This window comes from Callithrix jacchus, chromosome 20 (genome assembly GCF_049354715.1).
Source record: "Callithrix jacchus isolate 240 chromosome 20, calJac240_pri, whole genome shotgun sequence".
NCBI lineage: Eukaryota > Metazoa > Chordata > Mammalia > Primates > Cebidae > Callithrix > Callithrix jacchus.
The window spans coordinates 13,675,707-13,690,542 of NC_133521.1; the positions used below are offsets into that span (position 1 = coordinate 13,675,707).

The window sequence follows — 14,836 nt, forward strand, 5'->3', positions numbered from 1 at the left end:
TCTGCTGCTAGACTATGTGTGTGTGTGTGTTTGTGTGTGTATATATAACTGTATTTCAAGTGTGGTGAGCAGTGAATAGTTTTGTTGTTACTATGGTTATCTTAAATGTACCATCTGCTTCAGATGCTTCCAGTGCTACCTTGTGCGGGTTCTAGTGCACTTGTGTAAGTACTGGTTTTCTGAAGGGTTTTTTTAATGTCTCGTTCCACTCTCAGCTTTAGGCTGTCCTGTGCATCTGCTCTTCTGAGAGGGTCTCTCTGCATGCTTTCTCTCCCCAGCATAGATCTCTGTTACCTGGGACTTGGTAACTCCATAATAGCAGTGAGGAATGCTTTCCCTTGTCCTGGTCCAGCCTCAACATTAGGCAGGACCTTTGTTTGTTGGTGTTGGAGATGGGGCTTTTTCAGAGTTATTGACCATCCCCAGCAATAAAAGACAAATTATCTGGGCTCAAGATGATTCCCTGCCCCTCTCCCAGGAGTCTAGAGTTTTAAAATGTTCCTTATCTTCAACCTCAATATGTCTCTGCCAGTGCCTTGAGGAAGACAAGATTTGCTGGCCATTTCCCAGTGATTGAAGGATTTTGTTCCTTAGGAGTGAAGAGTGTGAGCAGGGCTCATGCCTGTGCCCCTGAAGGCAGGCTTTCTCCAGTCTTACCATCTACCACAATATTTCTCCTGGGCACCTGATAGATGTCCATGGAGTAGAGTCTGGGACAGTGTCAACTCCTCCTTGTGTCTGTGGTTCCCAGAGATTTTATACTCTCACAGTGGCCCACACCTGGCCTTCAGCACTGATTAAAAGTCATAGAATTTTTCTGCTTGTTATGGTCACCCCATCTTCTGCCTGCAGGTGAGAGGTAAGACAGAGTTCACATCCCATCCCTACCCCAAGTGCTTGTCTTCCCTTAGATTTCAGGGTAATAATGTGCCTTACAACTTCAGCTATTTGGTGCATGAAAAGTTATGATTTTGAGGACAATCAGCATTGACTTGCCACAAAGGCAGAAGCAACACTCTTTAGAACTTTCTACATCCTAGGAGAAGCAGAGATCATCCATGGGATTCTGAGAAACACTCTACAAGGAGGACCCTCTGGAGACTTACTCCAAGGTGGTCACTACCCACACCAGGAGTGGTCCAGGCTACAGAGGTAATTTAGACCAGCTGATGGAAGAGATAGGCTCATAGAGGGCACTGGGAGGCTATTGTACATATTCAGGAAGGTGTTTCAGGCCTGTGCAAGGGTCAGTAAGGGCCATGCAACAATGCCATGGAATCACCTCAGCATGTTTCCCTCTTTCCCTGATGCAGGCACATTCTCAGCTTGGGCCACCTCCACCACCATAGGCAGCTCCAAATGGAGGGTGGGGATGCTGCACTCTGGCCATCCCAAATCCTATTGTTGAAAATTGCTGGCAGCCAGAAACATGCAGGAAGCTCAGAGCTCCCCTGAGCACCATCTGTGGCCCAGCCCTCTGGGCTCTACTTGTCCTGAGGCCACGCCATCCCCAGCAAAGCCACTTTCCTTCTCACATTACCTTTTCATCATCGTTCTGTCTCTAGGAGGATGGATGAATCTCCAGTCCAAGACACAAGCACTGATTTGGCCTCCAAAAGATCCTTTATTCCCAAAGCTGAGGTCACAAATACGAAACTTGCTTCTTCATGGCCTCTGCCCCTGCCCCTCACCACCAGACAATTCCCCAGCCACAATAAGATGCCTTATTAACCTGCAATCTCTTTTGCAAAAGACCCCATTCTTGGCTCCTCCAGGCGCCTGAGGCTGGCTGGACATTCCATTCACAGCTCAATGTGTTCTGTCTGGGGTGGCTTCTCAACTGCCTTCTTGCCAAAGAGGTTAGTCCAGAAAGCCACTTCCTTGTCCTTCAGCTTCTGGGCCGCTTGGGTCTTGGCACCAATCTGTAGGTAGCCTTCCTTCTGGTCGTACTCTGGCCAGTGGGGCAGCCCTTCCCCATTAGGGTTTCTGAAACAGAATCAAATAGAAATGCTCCAAAGCTGCTATGTGGTCTGAATAATCCTCTGAGATATGTGAAGATGCCCAAGCTTATCTCTATCAAGAGGCTTGTATACCTCCAGAGATGGGGAGCTCACTATCTCCTAGGGTGCCCTATATATTTTCAGAGAGCTCCGTCAGAGTGCTATGGTCACAGCGTCAGGAGTTTGATCACTAGAACCTTAGAAGCTGCCCCTTTGAATAGGCATGTTCTGCCCCCCCACCCTCACCAGCCGTGCTCCGTCTTTGCCACCAGCCTCACCCATTGCGAGCAAAGTTGGCCCAGAATTTCATCACCATCTTGCTAAGTCTGATCTCCTCTTCTGAGCCACCCTCTGTTAGGAAGAAGAAAAAAAGCCTTTGTTACTCAAAGTGTGGTCCATGGACCTGCAGCATCATCATCATGTACCAGCCTGGTAGAAGCACATTTTTGACCCATGCTCCACACCCATGGAGCTCCACTCTGAACTTAAGAAGATCCTGGTGGCTTTAAGTGCATTTTACCTTTGAGCATGGCTGACCTAGGGCTCAGCAATGGCATATGTGATTCCATGTGCTGGCTGCCTTTGTCTCCTGTGACCCTCACCTGCCTCCTCCCCGCTCAGGGTCACAGGCAAGGCCACACCCCAGGGTTTCCTCTACAGCAGCCCCACCTCCCAGGGTTGCTCTGCCTTGGGTCTTTTCTCCCTCCCTGGCACACACCCACAATTCATACTCTGAGAAATAACAGAGCTCAAGGCTCCTCAGGATGCACAACTGGGAGAGGCCCAGAGGCACTGGTGTATCCAGAGCAGCCACGGGGTGAGTCCCATGTGATCTGTCACTGCTGAGAGTTAAGGTTTAGAAGACAATGTGAAATGGTTCTTTTAAATGTTGTGTAATTGGCTAACACCAATTCTAATCTCACCCTCACCTTCTGAGCACTCCTGGGAGAGGGAAATTGATTGGTGGCTTCTCAACCTAGAGCAGGGTCCTGCATGTGTCCTATTGCCTGTCTTGTTGATGTCACAGGCCAGGATTCTTAGCGTCTGTGGCAGAGGGCACATGAATACTCATCCTCCCTCACCTGTTAGAGCAGGAGGAAGCTGGGGACAGCCCACTGACATTCAAACCTTGTTACAGTGAATCCTTCAGGAGACACCCCAACTATCTTGATGTCACAGGCCAGGATTCTTAGTTTCTGTGCATAGGGCATATGAATACATATCGTTCTTCACATGTGTTACAGAGGGAGAAAGCCAGGGGTTACCCGATGACATTCAACCCTGTTACAGCGAGTCAGGAAACTAAGACCAGGAAAGGACAAACTTTCTGAAGTCCACCACACCAAGACTGGAACCCAGATCTCCTAACTCCAAGCTCAGGGCCAGCAAGAAGCCATTACCTTTTAAAAATGGGGCCCCAAAGACGGAGAAGATCTCGTCCCCATGGTCTCCTATCACCGTCTTGGGTTTCAGGTCTGATGAGAAGCTTGGACGATATTGAAACTCATACATGTAAGTGGGTGCTCCAGCATCTGAGAAGACAAGGATTCATGCACAGTTCATGTGGCCAGACACACACCTGGAGGCTCCCAAGGTCTCCGGCCCTGCAGGAAACCCCCGGCTATCAGCACAGTAGAGAAACAGAGTTGCAGGAGAGCTCAGTGACGTGCTCCGGGCTGCACAGCTGGTTGAGGTGGAACCGGAATTGGAGCCAGGTGTTTGTTCAGTGAATGAATGTTGAATGAATGAATGTGGAAACCCTGGGTCAATTCATTTGAATAACTGCCTCTACAGGGACACTGGCTCAGTCACGTAAACCCTTTGCCTGCTGGCGCATTCTCACACAAGACAATCTCTCTACATCTGGTTACACGGGATGTCATTCGTTGATAGCAGACTCGTTTTCATTCGCTGGGATGACATCTCCACCCTGACAGGCGTCTTCTGTTTGTCCTAGTTTTGAGCATTTCCAGTGTTTTTCTCACCCATCTTGAGATGACTCAAGCAAATCCAAGTTGCTTGTCTGAATGTGAGGCTATTTAAATACAAACAGATGCAGCGCGTGAACAACCTGTCTCTTGTGGCTGAGGAATCTGCGGCACTCAGCGCTTTATCTCTCACTCTCCCCACCTGTCTCACTGCCTACCTGGCCTGGGAGTGTTAAGGTGTTAAGGCATTAAAGTGGCGGCAGAGAAGAGAAGGGGCTGAGCAAGGGTGACCTTGCCTCTCCCCTGCCCTGTCTCCTCCTCTGCTGTCGTCTCCCACCAGCAAAGCTCTCCTGTCCCAGCCCCAAGAAGATGCCACTTTCCTAACGATTGGCTCATTGGAGCCACAGATCCCTGCTCCTTCAGGGCTTCCTCGGGGGCCACTCAGCCCTGTGACTCAGCATTTTGCACTGGTCATGATACTCACAAAGAAGGACCCTAAGAAGGAAAGCGTAGGGACATGCCAGCCTACTGGAGAAAATTTACAGCTCCTTTCCTTTCAGGTACAGTAAGAAATTTGGAAAATAAAATAAAAGTGCTGTCCAAATTATTGGACCTCAAATTTCCATTAAGAAATTTGGAAAATGAAATTGAAACAGGAATAATAAGAAGAGACAAAAATATGCAAACACATAAAGATGAAAGTAGGTAACACTTATAATTCCGTTACCTGAGGCAAGGGCTATAAATATTTTGTATTTCCTTCTAAACATTTTCCATATCCTATATGATTTGAAAATCAATTGTAAAAATGAAATTTAAAACATCACTCACACCTCTACCACTCAGAGAACGCTTCTTTTTTATTTTAGCATATCTCTCTTTTATTTATATAAACTTGGAATATTACATATTTTTTTTGTATTTACTGTATTGATATTTTAAATTATTTTGTAGACATGGGGTTTCACTATGTTGCCCAGGCTGATGTTTAATCCTCCCGTCTTAGCCTCCAAAAGTACTGAAATTACGGGCATGAGCCACCACCTCCGGCCATCATTTCTTAACATCCTTAAATATTCATCCACAAAAGGATTTAACAATGGGAGTTCACACATCCCTAATCTCAGGCTTTACCACACATATCATTTCAATGTGAAAATGAAGAATAATCTATTTATTCATCTTTGTCAGCCTCCTTCACTGCACTATCGGCTCAGCAGGAACCGTGGTTTGGAAGAAGCCATCCTCTGTGGCTCTGTAATCCACCTGTTAAATGGCTGCTCCAAGGTCAACCAAAAGGTGCTAAAAGGAGGGTTTGACCTTGCCTTTGCCACTCAGACATTTTCCAAGGAACTCAGAGTCAACCATAGAGGAAAGAGCTTTTGTGAGTGAGAGAACTTACTGTAGGCAGCATGCTGCCCAAAACCTACTTTGCAAAAACTCTTTGGCTAAAGTGACTGATATTCATACAAGTCCTACAGTCACAACACAAGTCTTCAGCGAAAACTAGGGTACAGATTTGGGTAATGACAGGTAGGCACCATAAGAGAAGCAGAGACAGTGAGAGGACTTGTCATGAAAAACATGTAAATTAAAACAGGGTTATGTGCTTCTTTTTGGTGGGGACAAATTGGCAGCATTAACTTTCAGTCTTAGTATCCCAAAAGAGAAAGGGAGTTAAGAAATCCACATTCTTATGCACTGGAATGCAATTTTGCAATATTTGCCAAAAGTTCTAAAACATCTCTGTAGTCCAGTCAAGTTATTCACTCCTAAAAATAATCCTAAGAAAACTATTAGACACGTGGTTAGAGACTTATGGACATTAGGCTGAGCACAGTGTCAGTGTAGCATCAGAATGTGAGCAGCCAAGCTAAATGTCTAATAGGATGGGAATGCTAAAGTCAGTTTCATACAGTCATTTCACGGAATAAGGGATGTTTTGATGAGTTTGTATCAGCATTCAGAAATTCCTCACTACATAGTGTTCTATGAACGGAAGCAAAATACAAAATTGATTTTTAAAGTATATAGGACATGGAAAACCTTTAGAGGAAAACACAAAAAATTATAGCACTTGCATCCAGGTAGCGGAATTATGAGTGACACCTAGTTTCTCCTTCATGTGTTTCCATATTTTTGAAACTTTCTGCAATTTAACATATTAACTTTATATTCATAAATGGTCTTTTCATAAAAAAGAGTGAGACACAAGAAAAAGTGAAAGTTGATAAGACCTGTGTAGCCAAAAACAAAAAAACCCTGAACTGAAAGTCATGGGAAATCAGGTGAAAAACACAAGTTCAGTATTGCTCAAACCATCAGAAGATGGAGATGGGAACACCATCTATAAATCAGACGCAGAGCATGGGGCAAAGCCAAGTTTAAGAAAGAACAGATTCGACTCCGGTGGTCTTGGTTAAAAGGTTTTATCAGGACCCAGTGAAGAAGTGAGAGTTAATGAGCACCTGCACCTTCCTGTGCAAAGGTGTGTCTGGGCACCTGCTAGATCAGCTTTAGCTAGTTTTTATCATGCTTATGAGGTTCCACATTTCAAAAGCCTTCCAGCATGGTTAGAGAGAGGACATTTCCTGTCTTGCAAACTAGGTGAATGAGAGTTGGAAAAAAAAAAAAAAGAGTCCTGTGAATCTCCTCTAGCCGGCACCCAGGAGAAGAAGATGCTCCTCTCTAGGAGAGCTCATGGATCCCTAGCCTCATGCCCCACCCACACTGCCTTGGGTCAGTGATTGGCACCCAGGATAGTACACTCCTTTCTAGGTGAGCTCATGCATTCCTAACCTCACCACCCACTCACACTGCCTTGGGTCAGTGGTAGAAGGTCCTGCATAGACCCTGCTAGCCCTCTGGCTGCCTGTTCCTACACACACCAAGATGCACAAAAGCCAGCCTCAGACATTGCCTTCCTCCAGAACACCAACCCGACACCTGCCACGGTTCCTCCTTTTGGCCTTCTTGGTCCTGGACAACTCTCTGGTTCCTGTGCAGAGTTCTCACTCTTTCCCCAGCTCCAATACTTAACGAACTTGTTGGCAACAAGCTTGGACCTTAAAAAACCTTCCACAATTCATCTTTCAATATTTGTCCTACAGCAGCCCTACGTCCCACGATAGCTCCAGGCATGGAGCCCTTGCAGCAGATGCTGTCAGTGTCTCACCCATATCCCCTATTTCTGGGCATGCCAGCCTGACTTCCACCACCAGCATCTGCAGCTCCCGGCCTGAGGCCTTTGTCTGGTCACAGGAGACTAGCCTGCCCTTGTGTTTAGCAGGTCAAAGTCACAGGGAATTAACAACTCCTTGGACCACCCTTCAACCAATGACAAGTGGAAGCTGGTGGATAAATACTCCGGCTCCCTTGCTGCTCAGATGGGAAGCACCTGAGCACTGTCTTCTCCATGTTTCCTTGATTTTCCCAGGTCCAGCTGTCCACAGTGGATACTCCCTTGGCAATGCATCATGGATTGGATTCCATCTCTTTCCTCTCTCACTTTCCCACTTCCCCACTGCTGTTATCTGGGATCATCATCTTACAAAACCACTTGCCTCTGGATTTTTTTTCTCAGTCTGCTACAGGCATAAACCAAAATAGGACAGCATCTCACCCCATGCCATATGGAATCAGCCTTTGAGGCCTAACCCTTGGCTGTTTCCATGTCTGTCTATGCTGGGAGGTAGGCGGGTCAGATACAGAAGTTGGTGTGGTTCGTGTCCCTCCTCTGTTCGACTTCTGGGACTCACCTCTGTGGTTCCGGGCCACAATCACAGACGGGACACCCAACATCACATCCCCCACCAAGTCCAGGACCAGGTCTTTCTTTTTGACAGGGTCATCTGTTCCTCCTAAGTACTTCTCCATGGCTTCTGGAATGAGTTCCTTAGGAATTTTCTGAAATAGATCAATAAAGTGACCATCACTTCCTGGTGAGCGATGCAGCATCTCCAGCCCACCAGGAAGGCTTGCCTCAATGGTGAACCTCACGAGTCCTGTGCAACTCCTCCCTCAGTCAAGGGTGGGAAGTGAAGTGGGAAAGGTGGAGAGGTGGAGAAACCCTGAAGCCCCAGTCTTCATTCTGCCATTTAATTGTTCTCTGATTTGGGGCAAGTCCTTGTCCCTCTTTGGGTCTCAGACAATTCCATGATTCCTCCACTCTTACAACACTGGGATACGAGTTCCACAAGAGTGACATGGCTGTCTTCTGGTCCAGTTTCCCTTCGGAGAGTGGAAAGCCCATCAACTGTTTAAAAAGAAAAAGTTAAGCATTTAGGGATTTAGGGATCATTGGGAATTAATGAGAAGAACCAAACTGACCAACAAATCAAACCAATGCAGTCTGAGGTTTTCTAATTTTGTTGGGCTTTCAGGGACATGGGTCTTTACTGAACGGGCAAAATCAATGAATCAAATGGGCTTATATCCAGAAACTCAAGCATTGCCAAGATTACAAAAAAAAAAAAATTGGAGGAGCTGTGCCAGTGTTTTGCAGTGTGTGTGTGTGTGTGTGTGTGTGTCAGGCTGGCATCCTTACAGTGGTCAGTGATACGGAGAGGGAAGATTTCTGCCAGGCTAGTGTGGAATAGAGAGTTCCAGGAAGAGGACGGAAACCTCCCAAGTACCACCACGTGTCACAGATGACACTGAAAGCCCCAGATCCTGCCTTCATGGCTTCACAGTTATTTTCTCTACTGGCCCTCCCAGCACAGACACTTCAGGATTCTTCAATAGGAAGACAATCGGGGAGTGTGGGAAAAGGGGATTCCAGGGTGCTGACACCCGGTGGCAACTGTGCCCTCTTGGAGTAGGTTTCCATGAAAATGTTAGTCCTGCTGAAGGTAACAGGAGCTTGGGACTAAGTGGGGATTGGAGAGGGAAGCACTCCTGGGCCCAGAGGTGGGAGGGTTCATGGAGGCTTGAGTCCCTCCAAGAGGCCTGCGCCTTCTCACCATTGGAAGAATCCAACCAAACTCCTGCTTGTTGATTCCAATCATGTAGGGAACAGGATGGAATTTCCTTTCAGCTTGCAGCTCCTCAGGTGTTTTCGGCAGCACAACCCCGTCAATCACCGTGGGCAACAACGTGTGACTCTGGGGGAGAGAGCAGCGCAGAATCTGTGATTTCCTCCCTGGTCACACCCTCCCTGATTCCGCCTGTCTGAGGGTGAGATCAACACCACAGACATGTGGCCATGGGCCACGGCTACACGCTCGGGTTCCTAACTTCCGGAGGTAGGTGTGTGCGACCCAGGGTAGAACTTCAGGCAGAGGCTGGCAGTGATCAGGGGATGGGGAGAGGAAGAAGCCTTCACTCCGTCTGAAATACGTGTATTATCTATATAAAATGACATGTGTATATATTTCAATTTGAGGTGCGCGCATTCCTCTCTCTGCATCCACAGTTGATTTTCGGTAGTTTCAGCAGTTGTTTCCGATAAAGCTCCCACGAGTGCTGAATTAGAGAATACAGAGTCATCACTCAAAGGGGAAACACTGGGTTAGGTTGTTGCAAACCTCTGGTCACATTTTCATCAACCTTCTTTTATGCGTGAGTTTCTGTGGAAAGACACTTCCACAGCTCCGTCACAGACAATGGGGGTTACCTTAGCACTTCCCATCACAGCCTCATGTATGAATCGGCCAGTTTCCTTCTCCTTTTTCTGGACGTGCTGTCTTGTGGATTTTTCAACACTGAATGCATGGCTGGCAGCACTGCAGCTCCTGCCTCGCCCAAGCTTAGCTCACACAGGCACCTTCCATGTATAAGGCACAGCACAGCCTGCTTAGCTCGGGAATGGGAGACAGAAGCGCTACTCTTGGGGGCCACTCTAAACAGTGACATCACCACAGAAAGCACAAAAGTGCAGAACACATGGCACTAAATAGACCACAAAGAGGACACTTGTTAGCATGAGAGATGAAATGAGAAGACAGAGGCTGCCTCGCAGGAGCTCAGACGGAACGCGCCCATCATGCAAATCCAACATCCCCTGCTCTGCGCCTGCCTGTGTGTGACCACCAAAGTGCCATCAGTATCGATTTTGGGGTCACAAGGACATTTCAGCAAGCAGGTGAATTTATAAATGCAGAATCCATGGTTAGTGAGGAAGAGACTGTACCTATCTATCTGTATTTAAACAAGAGCTGCTGTTGATCCATGGGTGGCTTTCAGGACCTACTGAACCCTCATCACTCAGGGAGGCTAGACTAGGACTTGATTCCCTATTAGAGAGGCAAATCATGAATAAAAGAACCAGGGATGAACTCACAGCATATTGATCCATGTCTTAATTTTAGGTTTTCTCTTTGATGAATAATTTTTTATGGTCACAGATTAGAGAGAGCCCAACTCACGTGTTCCCATCAAGGCAGCTGGTGCGTAGTTGTATTTCATAGTTAGTTCAATGGTGTAGTAGTTAAGATAGAACATGGATGTTGAAACCAGATTAACTGGATCTGAAGCCTGGCCCTGCTACTTACTGGCTGAGAGTTTCACCTATTCAAGCCTGTTTTCTCATCTATGAGGTGAGTTATTGTGAGGATTAAATGGCTGAACACATGGGAAATACTCAACACAGCACCTGGTGTCTGGAAGGGCTGAGTAAATGTTAGGTATTACTTGTTAGCAGGATTACTGCGAGGCCCTCTCATAGACACCAGTCCTCTGTGCCATCTTCCCAGCTTCACATCCCATGGGCTGTATTTCCTTCCTGGATATCAGATGGAACTGGACATTCTCAGGCTTTGAGACCCTATGGCTTCCGGGACTTCTGGTCTGCTCTACAAGAGCCAATTAATGACAAGCTAGTTCTGGCTGCCAGAGGGAGATGTTCTATAAAGTTGACCACACCAGCTGTACAAGAATCAGATCCTAATCCAATATGACTGACAATCCAGAACAGGATTGGGTGCAAGTCCAGCCACCTTGAGTATCTGTGCCATTCAGGCAGGGCTGCCATGGGAGGCCAGCAGGAGGAGCAGGCCTTCTGGAAGGAAGGAAATTGGCCGATTCATTTCTAAACAGTAGGAACAGCATGAGCAAAAGAACACTTGTGTCACCATGCAGGGTAAATTCCATAAACACCCAAAAGTCCTGGGCTTAGAGGGAGGCCATGGGGTAGGGGCTAGAGGGAGGGGCCGGTGACACAGCCCACTTTCTGCAGTCTGGCACATAGCGGGCATTCAGGTGTGTTTTGAAGAACCAACTCCATGGGGGGAAGGGGATTTGTCTCATAAGGCAGGTCAGGCTTTTAAGAAGTTGGGGTGATGTGCTCTAACTCTGTTAAGGAAGGCTAGTCTGGCTGCACCATGAGACATGGAAATGGGGAGGGAAGGTGAAGTAGAAGAGGATAAAAGTTGAGGAGAGAGACTGGAGCACCCAGCTGGGCAGCAGCCATGCGGGAGACTGCCATCAGCAACGGTAACAAGTGATGGAAGCTGTCCACTCAGAGTTTGCAAGTGGCTGCCCTGTGTGGCTATGACCTTGCTTGGGTCAGAAAACTCAGGGCATCCTCCACTCTTCTCCCTTTCTCACCCCTTGCATCCTGTCCATCTGCAAATCCCCTCAGCATTCCTTCAAAGATATCCAGACTTCAACCACTTCTCCCACCCCCACTGCTACAGCCCTGTCTAAGCAGCCAGGAGCCCTTGCCTGGATCAAGGCAGTGCAGTGCCCACCCAGCTGGCCAGCTGCATCTGCACTGTTCCTCTCCTACAGTCTATCTGGACACCGCAGGCAGGGACCTTTGTGAAATCTAAGATCATGTGACTCCTCTTTTCACAACCTCCAAAAGCTTCTCGTCTTGCTCTGAATCCAAATTCAACTCCTCTAAAATTATCACTTTCCCACCTCCTACTACCTCTTCAGCCTTAAGTCAGTCTGTCCCCACCCTCGGTTCTCCTCAGCCAGACTGGCCATTCCGTCAAGGTCTTTGCAGTGGCTGCTCCCTCTGCCTGGAATAGGCTTCTCCAGGTCTCCTGACAGCTGGCTTCCCACCTCTTCCAGAGCTTGTCTCAAATGCCACCTTCTCACTGAGCCATTCCCTGACCCTGCTGCTTTATTCAAACCACCTGCAAACTATATCCTAATGCTGCACACCATCAAACAGAACACATACTCAATTTGCTTTTTTAGTGCACTGTCCCTGCACTGCAATGGAAGGTCCCAAGAGGGCAGGGAATCTTTCTTGTTTCACTCCTATATCCCCAGCTCCTAACCAGGTCCAGGCACATAGGAAGTGCTTATTAAGTCTTTGCTGAATGAATCTCATGTACTCTGCCCAAGACCATTGAGGAGAGTGCTGTGACCTCCAGGGAGGCAGCAGAGAGGACAGGATTGTAAGATGCCACAGAGGTGATGTCACAACAAACTGTCAACCCATTGGGAGGGGGGATGGGGTGAGGAGATCAGGAGGATACTGTTGGAGTTTCCCGTGTGCTGGGAGGATGGGGGTGTCCTCGGTCTGAGATTTAGGCCTCCCCACTCCATGGCTAGTCATCCTTGTTATCTCTGCCTCCTGATGGTGGAAAGTTCTTGTTCAGCCTCCTCTCATAATGCCATTTTGGGGAGCAGAAAGTTTAAAAAAGAAGCGGAATGGGAAGAGCCCAGGGCGCATATAGGTGATGCCTGGGAGCACCGGACTGGAATCAGGAAAATGGGTTCCAGGCCTGCCACTAGTCCTCCTGGCTGTGTTACCCAGGCAAGTCACTGACCGCTCTGGGCCTTAGCAACAAACACACAGGAGTTACTATAATACCCAGGATTCTTTCATTCATAGTTAATTGGAGCTTAAAGGTGCTAAGACTCAAAACCTGCAATCAAGGAACAGAAGATCCTTACCTCTCTGGGATCTCCAAGTAAGTCCACAGATAAGAATTTCTGTGAAGATAAAAGCAGAGGATGTGGGTGGGAGGCTTCCTAGGAAACACTGATCTGGGTGAGCGGGGCAGCAAGGGTGTCAGGTTCTCCCTCCTGGCACCGAGCTGGCTGGGCCACGAGGAAGTGGGCAGACTCTGGCTCTACTTGACCTGAGCACAGGGCAAAGGCATAGAAGGGAGGGGTGGGCACCAGCACAGGAAGGACAGGCTGGGGACTTTGATCCAAGTTTGATAAAGCTCTGGAGAGGATGCCCACTGAGGCTGCCCAGCCCGCAGTCCTCTCCCACTCCCATTCTTGTTCCTCTGGGAAGAACACTCAAATTCTCCTTCAGAGACCTCCTTCTTTCCCCATCATTCCATGAATTTAGGCATCCATATGTGAGCTGGGGTGCTCCATCTCCCTGAACACTGATATTAGTTCAGGGATGGGTATATACCCATGTCATTCCAATAGAGCTTTCCCCAAAACTTTTACAGGAATTGTTTAGAAAGAGGGCTTCCAGGCAGATAGGATATAAGTCTAGAGTGCTGTTGGCTTTAACCTTCCCAGAAGACATATCTGCCTAAAAGTGAAGCCAACACAGAGTTGTGAAAAGCTGAAGGATAGAGAATGTAGATTCTCAATAAAATCCTATGATCATCTGGATCCAGCCATGCCTGAAGCCATCAACTCCTGGATTTTTCAGTTAACATGGGGATGCTATTGCCGCACATTCCTTTTTCTGTTCAAGGCACCTTGGGGGCATTTTCTCATCTCCCATTAGAAAGCTCTGACTCATACAAGCTCATTGAAACTCATCTTACCACATGCTTCTCTTTGGTGTGTGTTCACCAAGATTGCAGTGATTGTAGTGTTGCACTGTAGCTCAAAGGTCTAACTTGTCCACAGCAAGTGACCAGTGTAAGTCTGTTCATTAAGAATTATAGTCCCACTAGCCAGGAGTGTGTGTGTGTGTGTGTGTGTGTGTTTCTGTGTATGTCCGTGTGTGTGGGATTGTCTTTGTGTTTATTTGTGTGTTTGTCTGTTTGTCTCTGTGTGGGTGTGTGTGTCTGTGAGTGTGTCTGAGTGTGTGTCTGTGTGTTTCTGTGTGTGTGTCTGCCTGTGTGTCTGCATATGTGTGTACTGGAGGCAGTGGGTAATCATGGAAACACTTCCACAAGATCTCAGAAAATCTCAAAAGCATGTCCTAGAATCTTAGGGCTGGAATTTCCCGAACTCCCAACTCTTCTTTTGTGAGCTGGGTCCTCTAATGCCACATGCAGAACTGCTAAGTATTTGCCTCCTTCCAGGCACTAGAAAACAGTTGTGTTTTCATTCCTTGAACACTTTGGTCATTTAGAGCCTGAACCAAGATCTAAGCCCCAAGACTGCATTGGGCTCAATCCTTGGAAACACAAGCAGAGTCCAGTAATAGTGGCTGGCCCTGGGACTCCGGAGCAGCCTCAGGTCCCAGGACAGAATCTGTAGATCAGGCTACTCCTGAGCTTGGCATTCACACCCTTCCCCTTTAAGAGGAATAATTTCCAATGGCCCTGGGTGCTGTGACCTCTGGGTGCTTGTCCTGCTGGGCTTCCCTGTGATGAGAGACTGCCATGGCCATCCATCAATCCTACATGTCCCCAAGTCCTAATATGTGAGGATGCAGGAGTGGCAGAAGATACTCTAGACCCTCCCGTGTTGGTTCTGAGTCCCACAGTGTTGCCTCTGTGACTAATTTGAACTGTGACATGGGCCAATGACAAAATTTCTCTGTCTCTGTTACCACTATTAAAACAGGCACAATGACCTCAAAGTTGAATTTCTCAAGAAAGATAAGGTGGAGTCAGGGTTAAAGGCATGAAATCCCAGATTCCTCTGTCTGGTTTCAAACCCTGGCTCCTCCACCTTCTCTGTGAAGCATCCTTGATAACTATAATGAATGTGTCCCCCTCTGTGCTGACACCATACTCAACCTGTGAAGTATATGAATGTGTTTCTGCTTGGATAGTTCCTTGTGTGCAGAGACTATGTCCAATTCAT

General features: G+C 47.5%; 1 protein-coding gene across 4 annotated transcripts in view; it reads right to left on the reverse strand.

The window, feature by feature from the left end:
• Positions 1 to 1,604: 1,604 nt before the first annotated feature.
• Positions 1,605 to 14,836, reverse strand: part of LOC100390472 (liver carboxylesterase 1) — a 31,065-nt gene continuing 17,833 nt past the window's right edge. For 2 of the 4 annotated variants that reach the window (XM_035281689.3, XM_035281688.3), the window contains exons 8-14: positions 12,779 to 12,817; positions 8,890 to 9,030; positions 8,103 to 8,183; positions 7,687 to 7,834; positions 3,401 to 3,532; positions 2,279 to 2,351; positions 1,605 to 1,986 (exon numbers count right to left, since the gene is read on the reverse strand). In XM_035281689.3, coding sequence (XP_035137580.1) covers positions 1,803 to 1,986; positions 2,279 to 2,351; positions 3,401 to 3,532; positions 7,687 to 7,834; positions 8,103 to 8,183; positions 8,890 to 9,030; positions 12,779 to 12,817 — 798 coding nt within the window. In that variant the 3' untranslated portion in view covers positions 1,605 to 1,802. The remainder of the gene's footprint in view (positions 1,987 to 2,278; positions 2,352 to 3,400; positions 3,533 to 7,686; positions 7,835 to 8,102; positions 8,184 to 8,889; positions 9,031 to 12,778; positions 12,818 to 14,836) is intronic. The other 2 variants (XM_078357800.1, XM_035281690.3) reach the window with 1 other exon arrangement.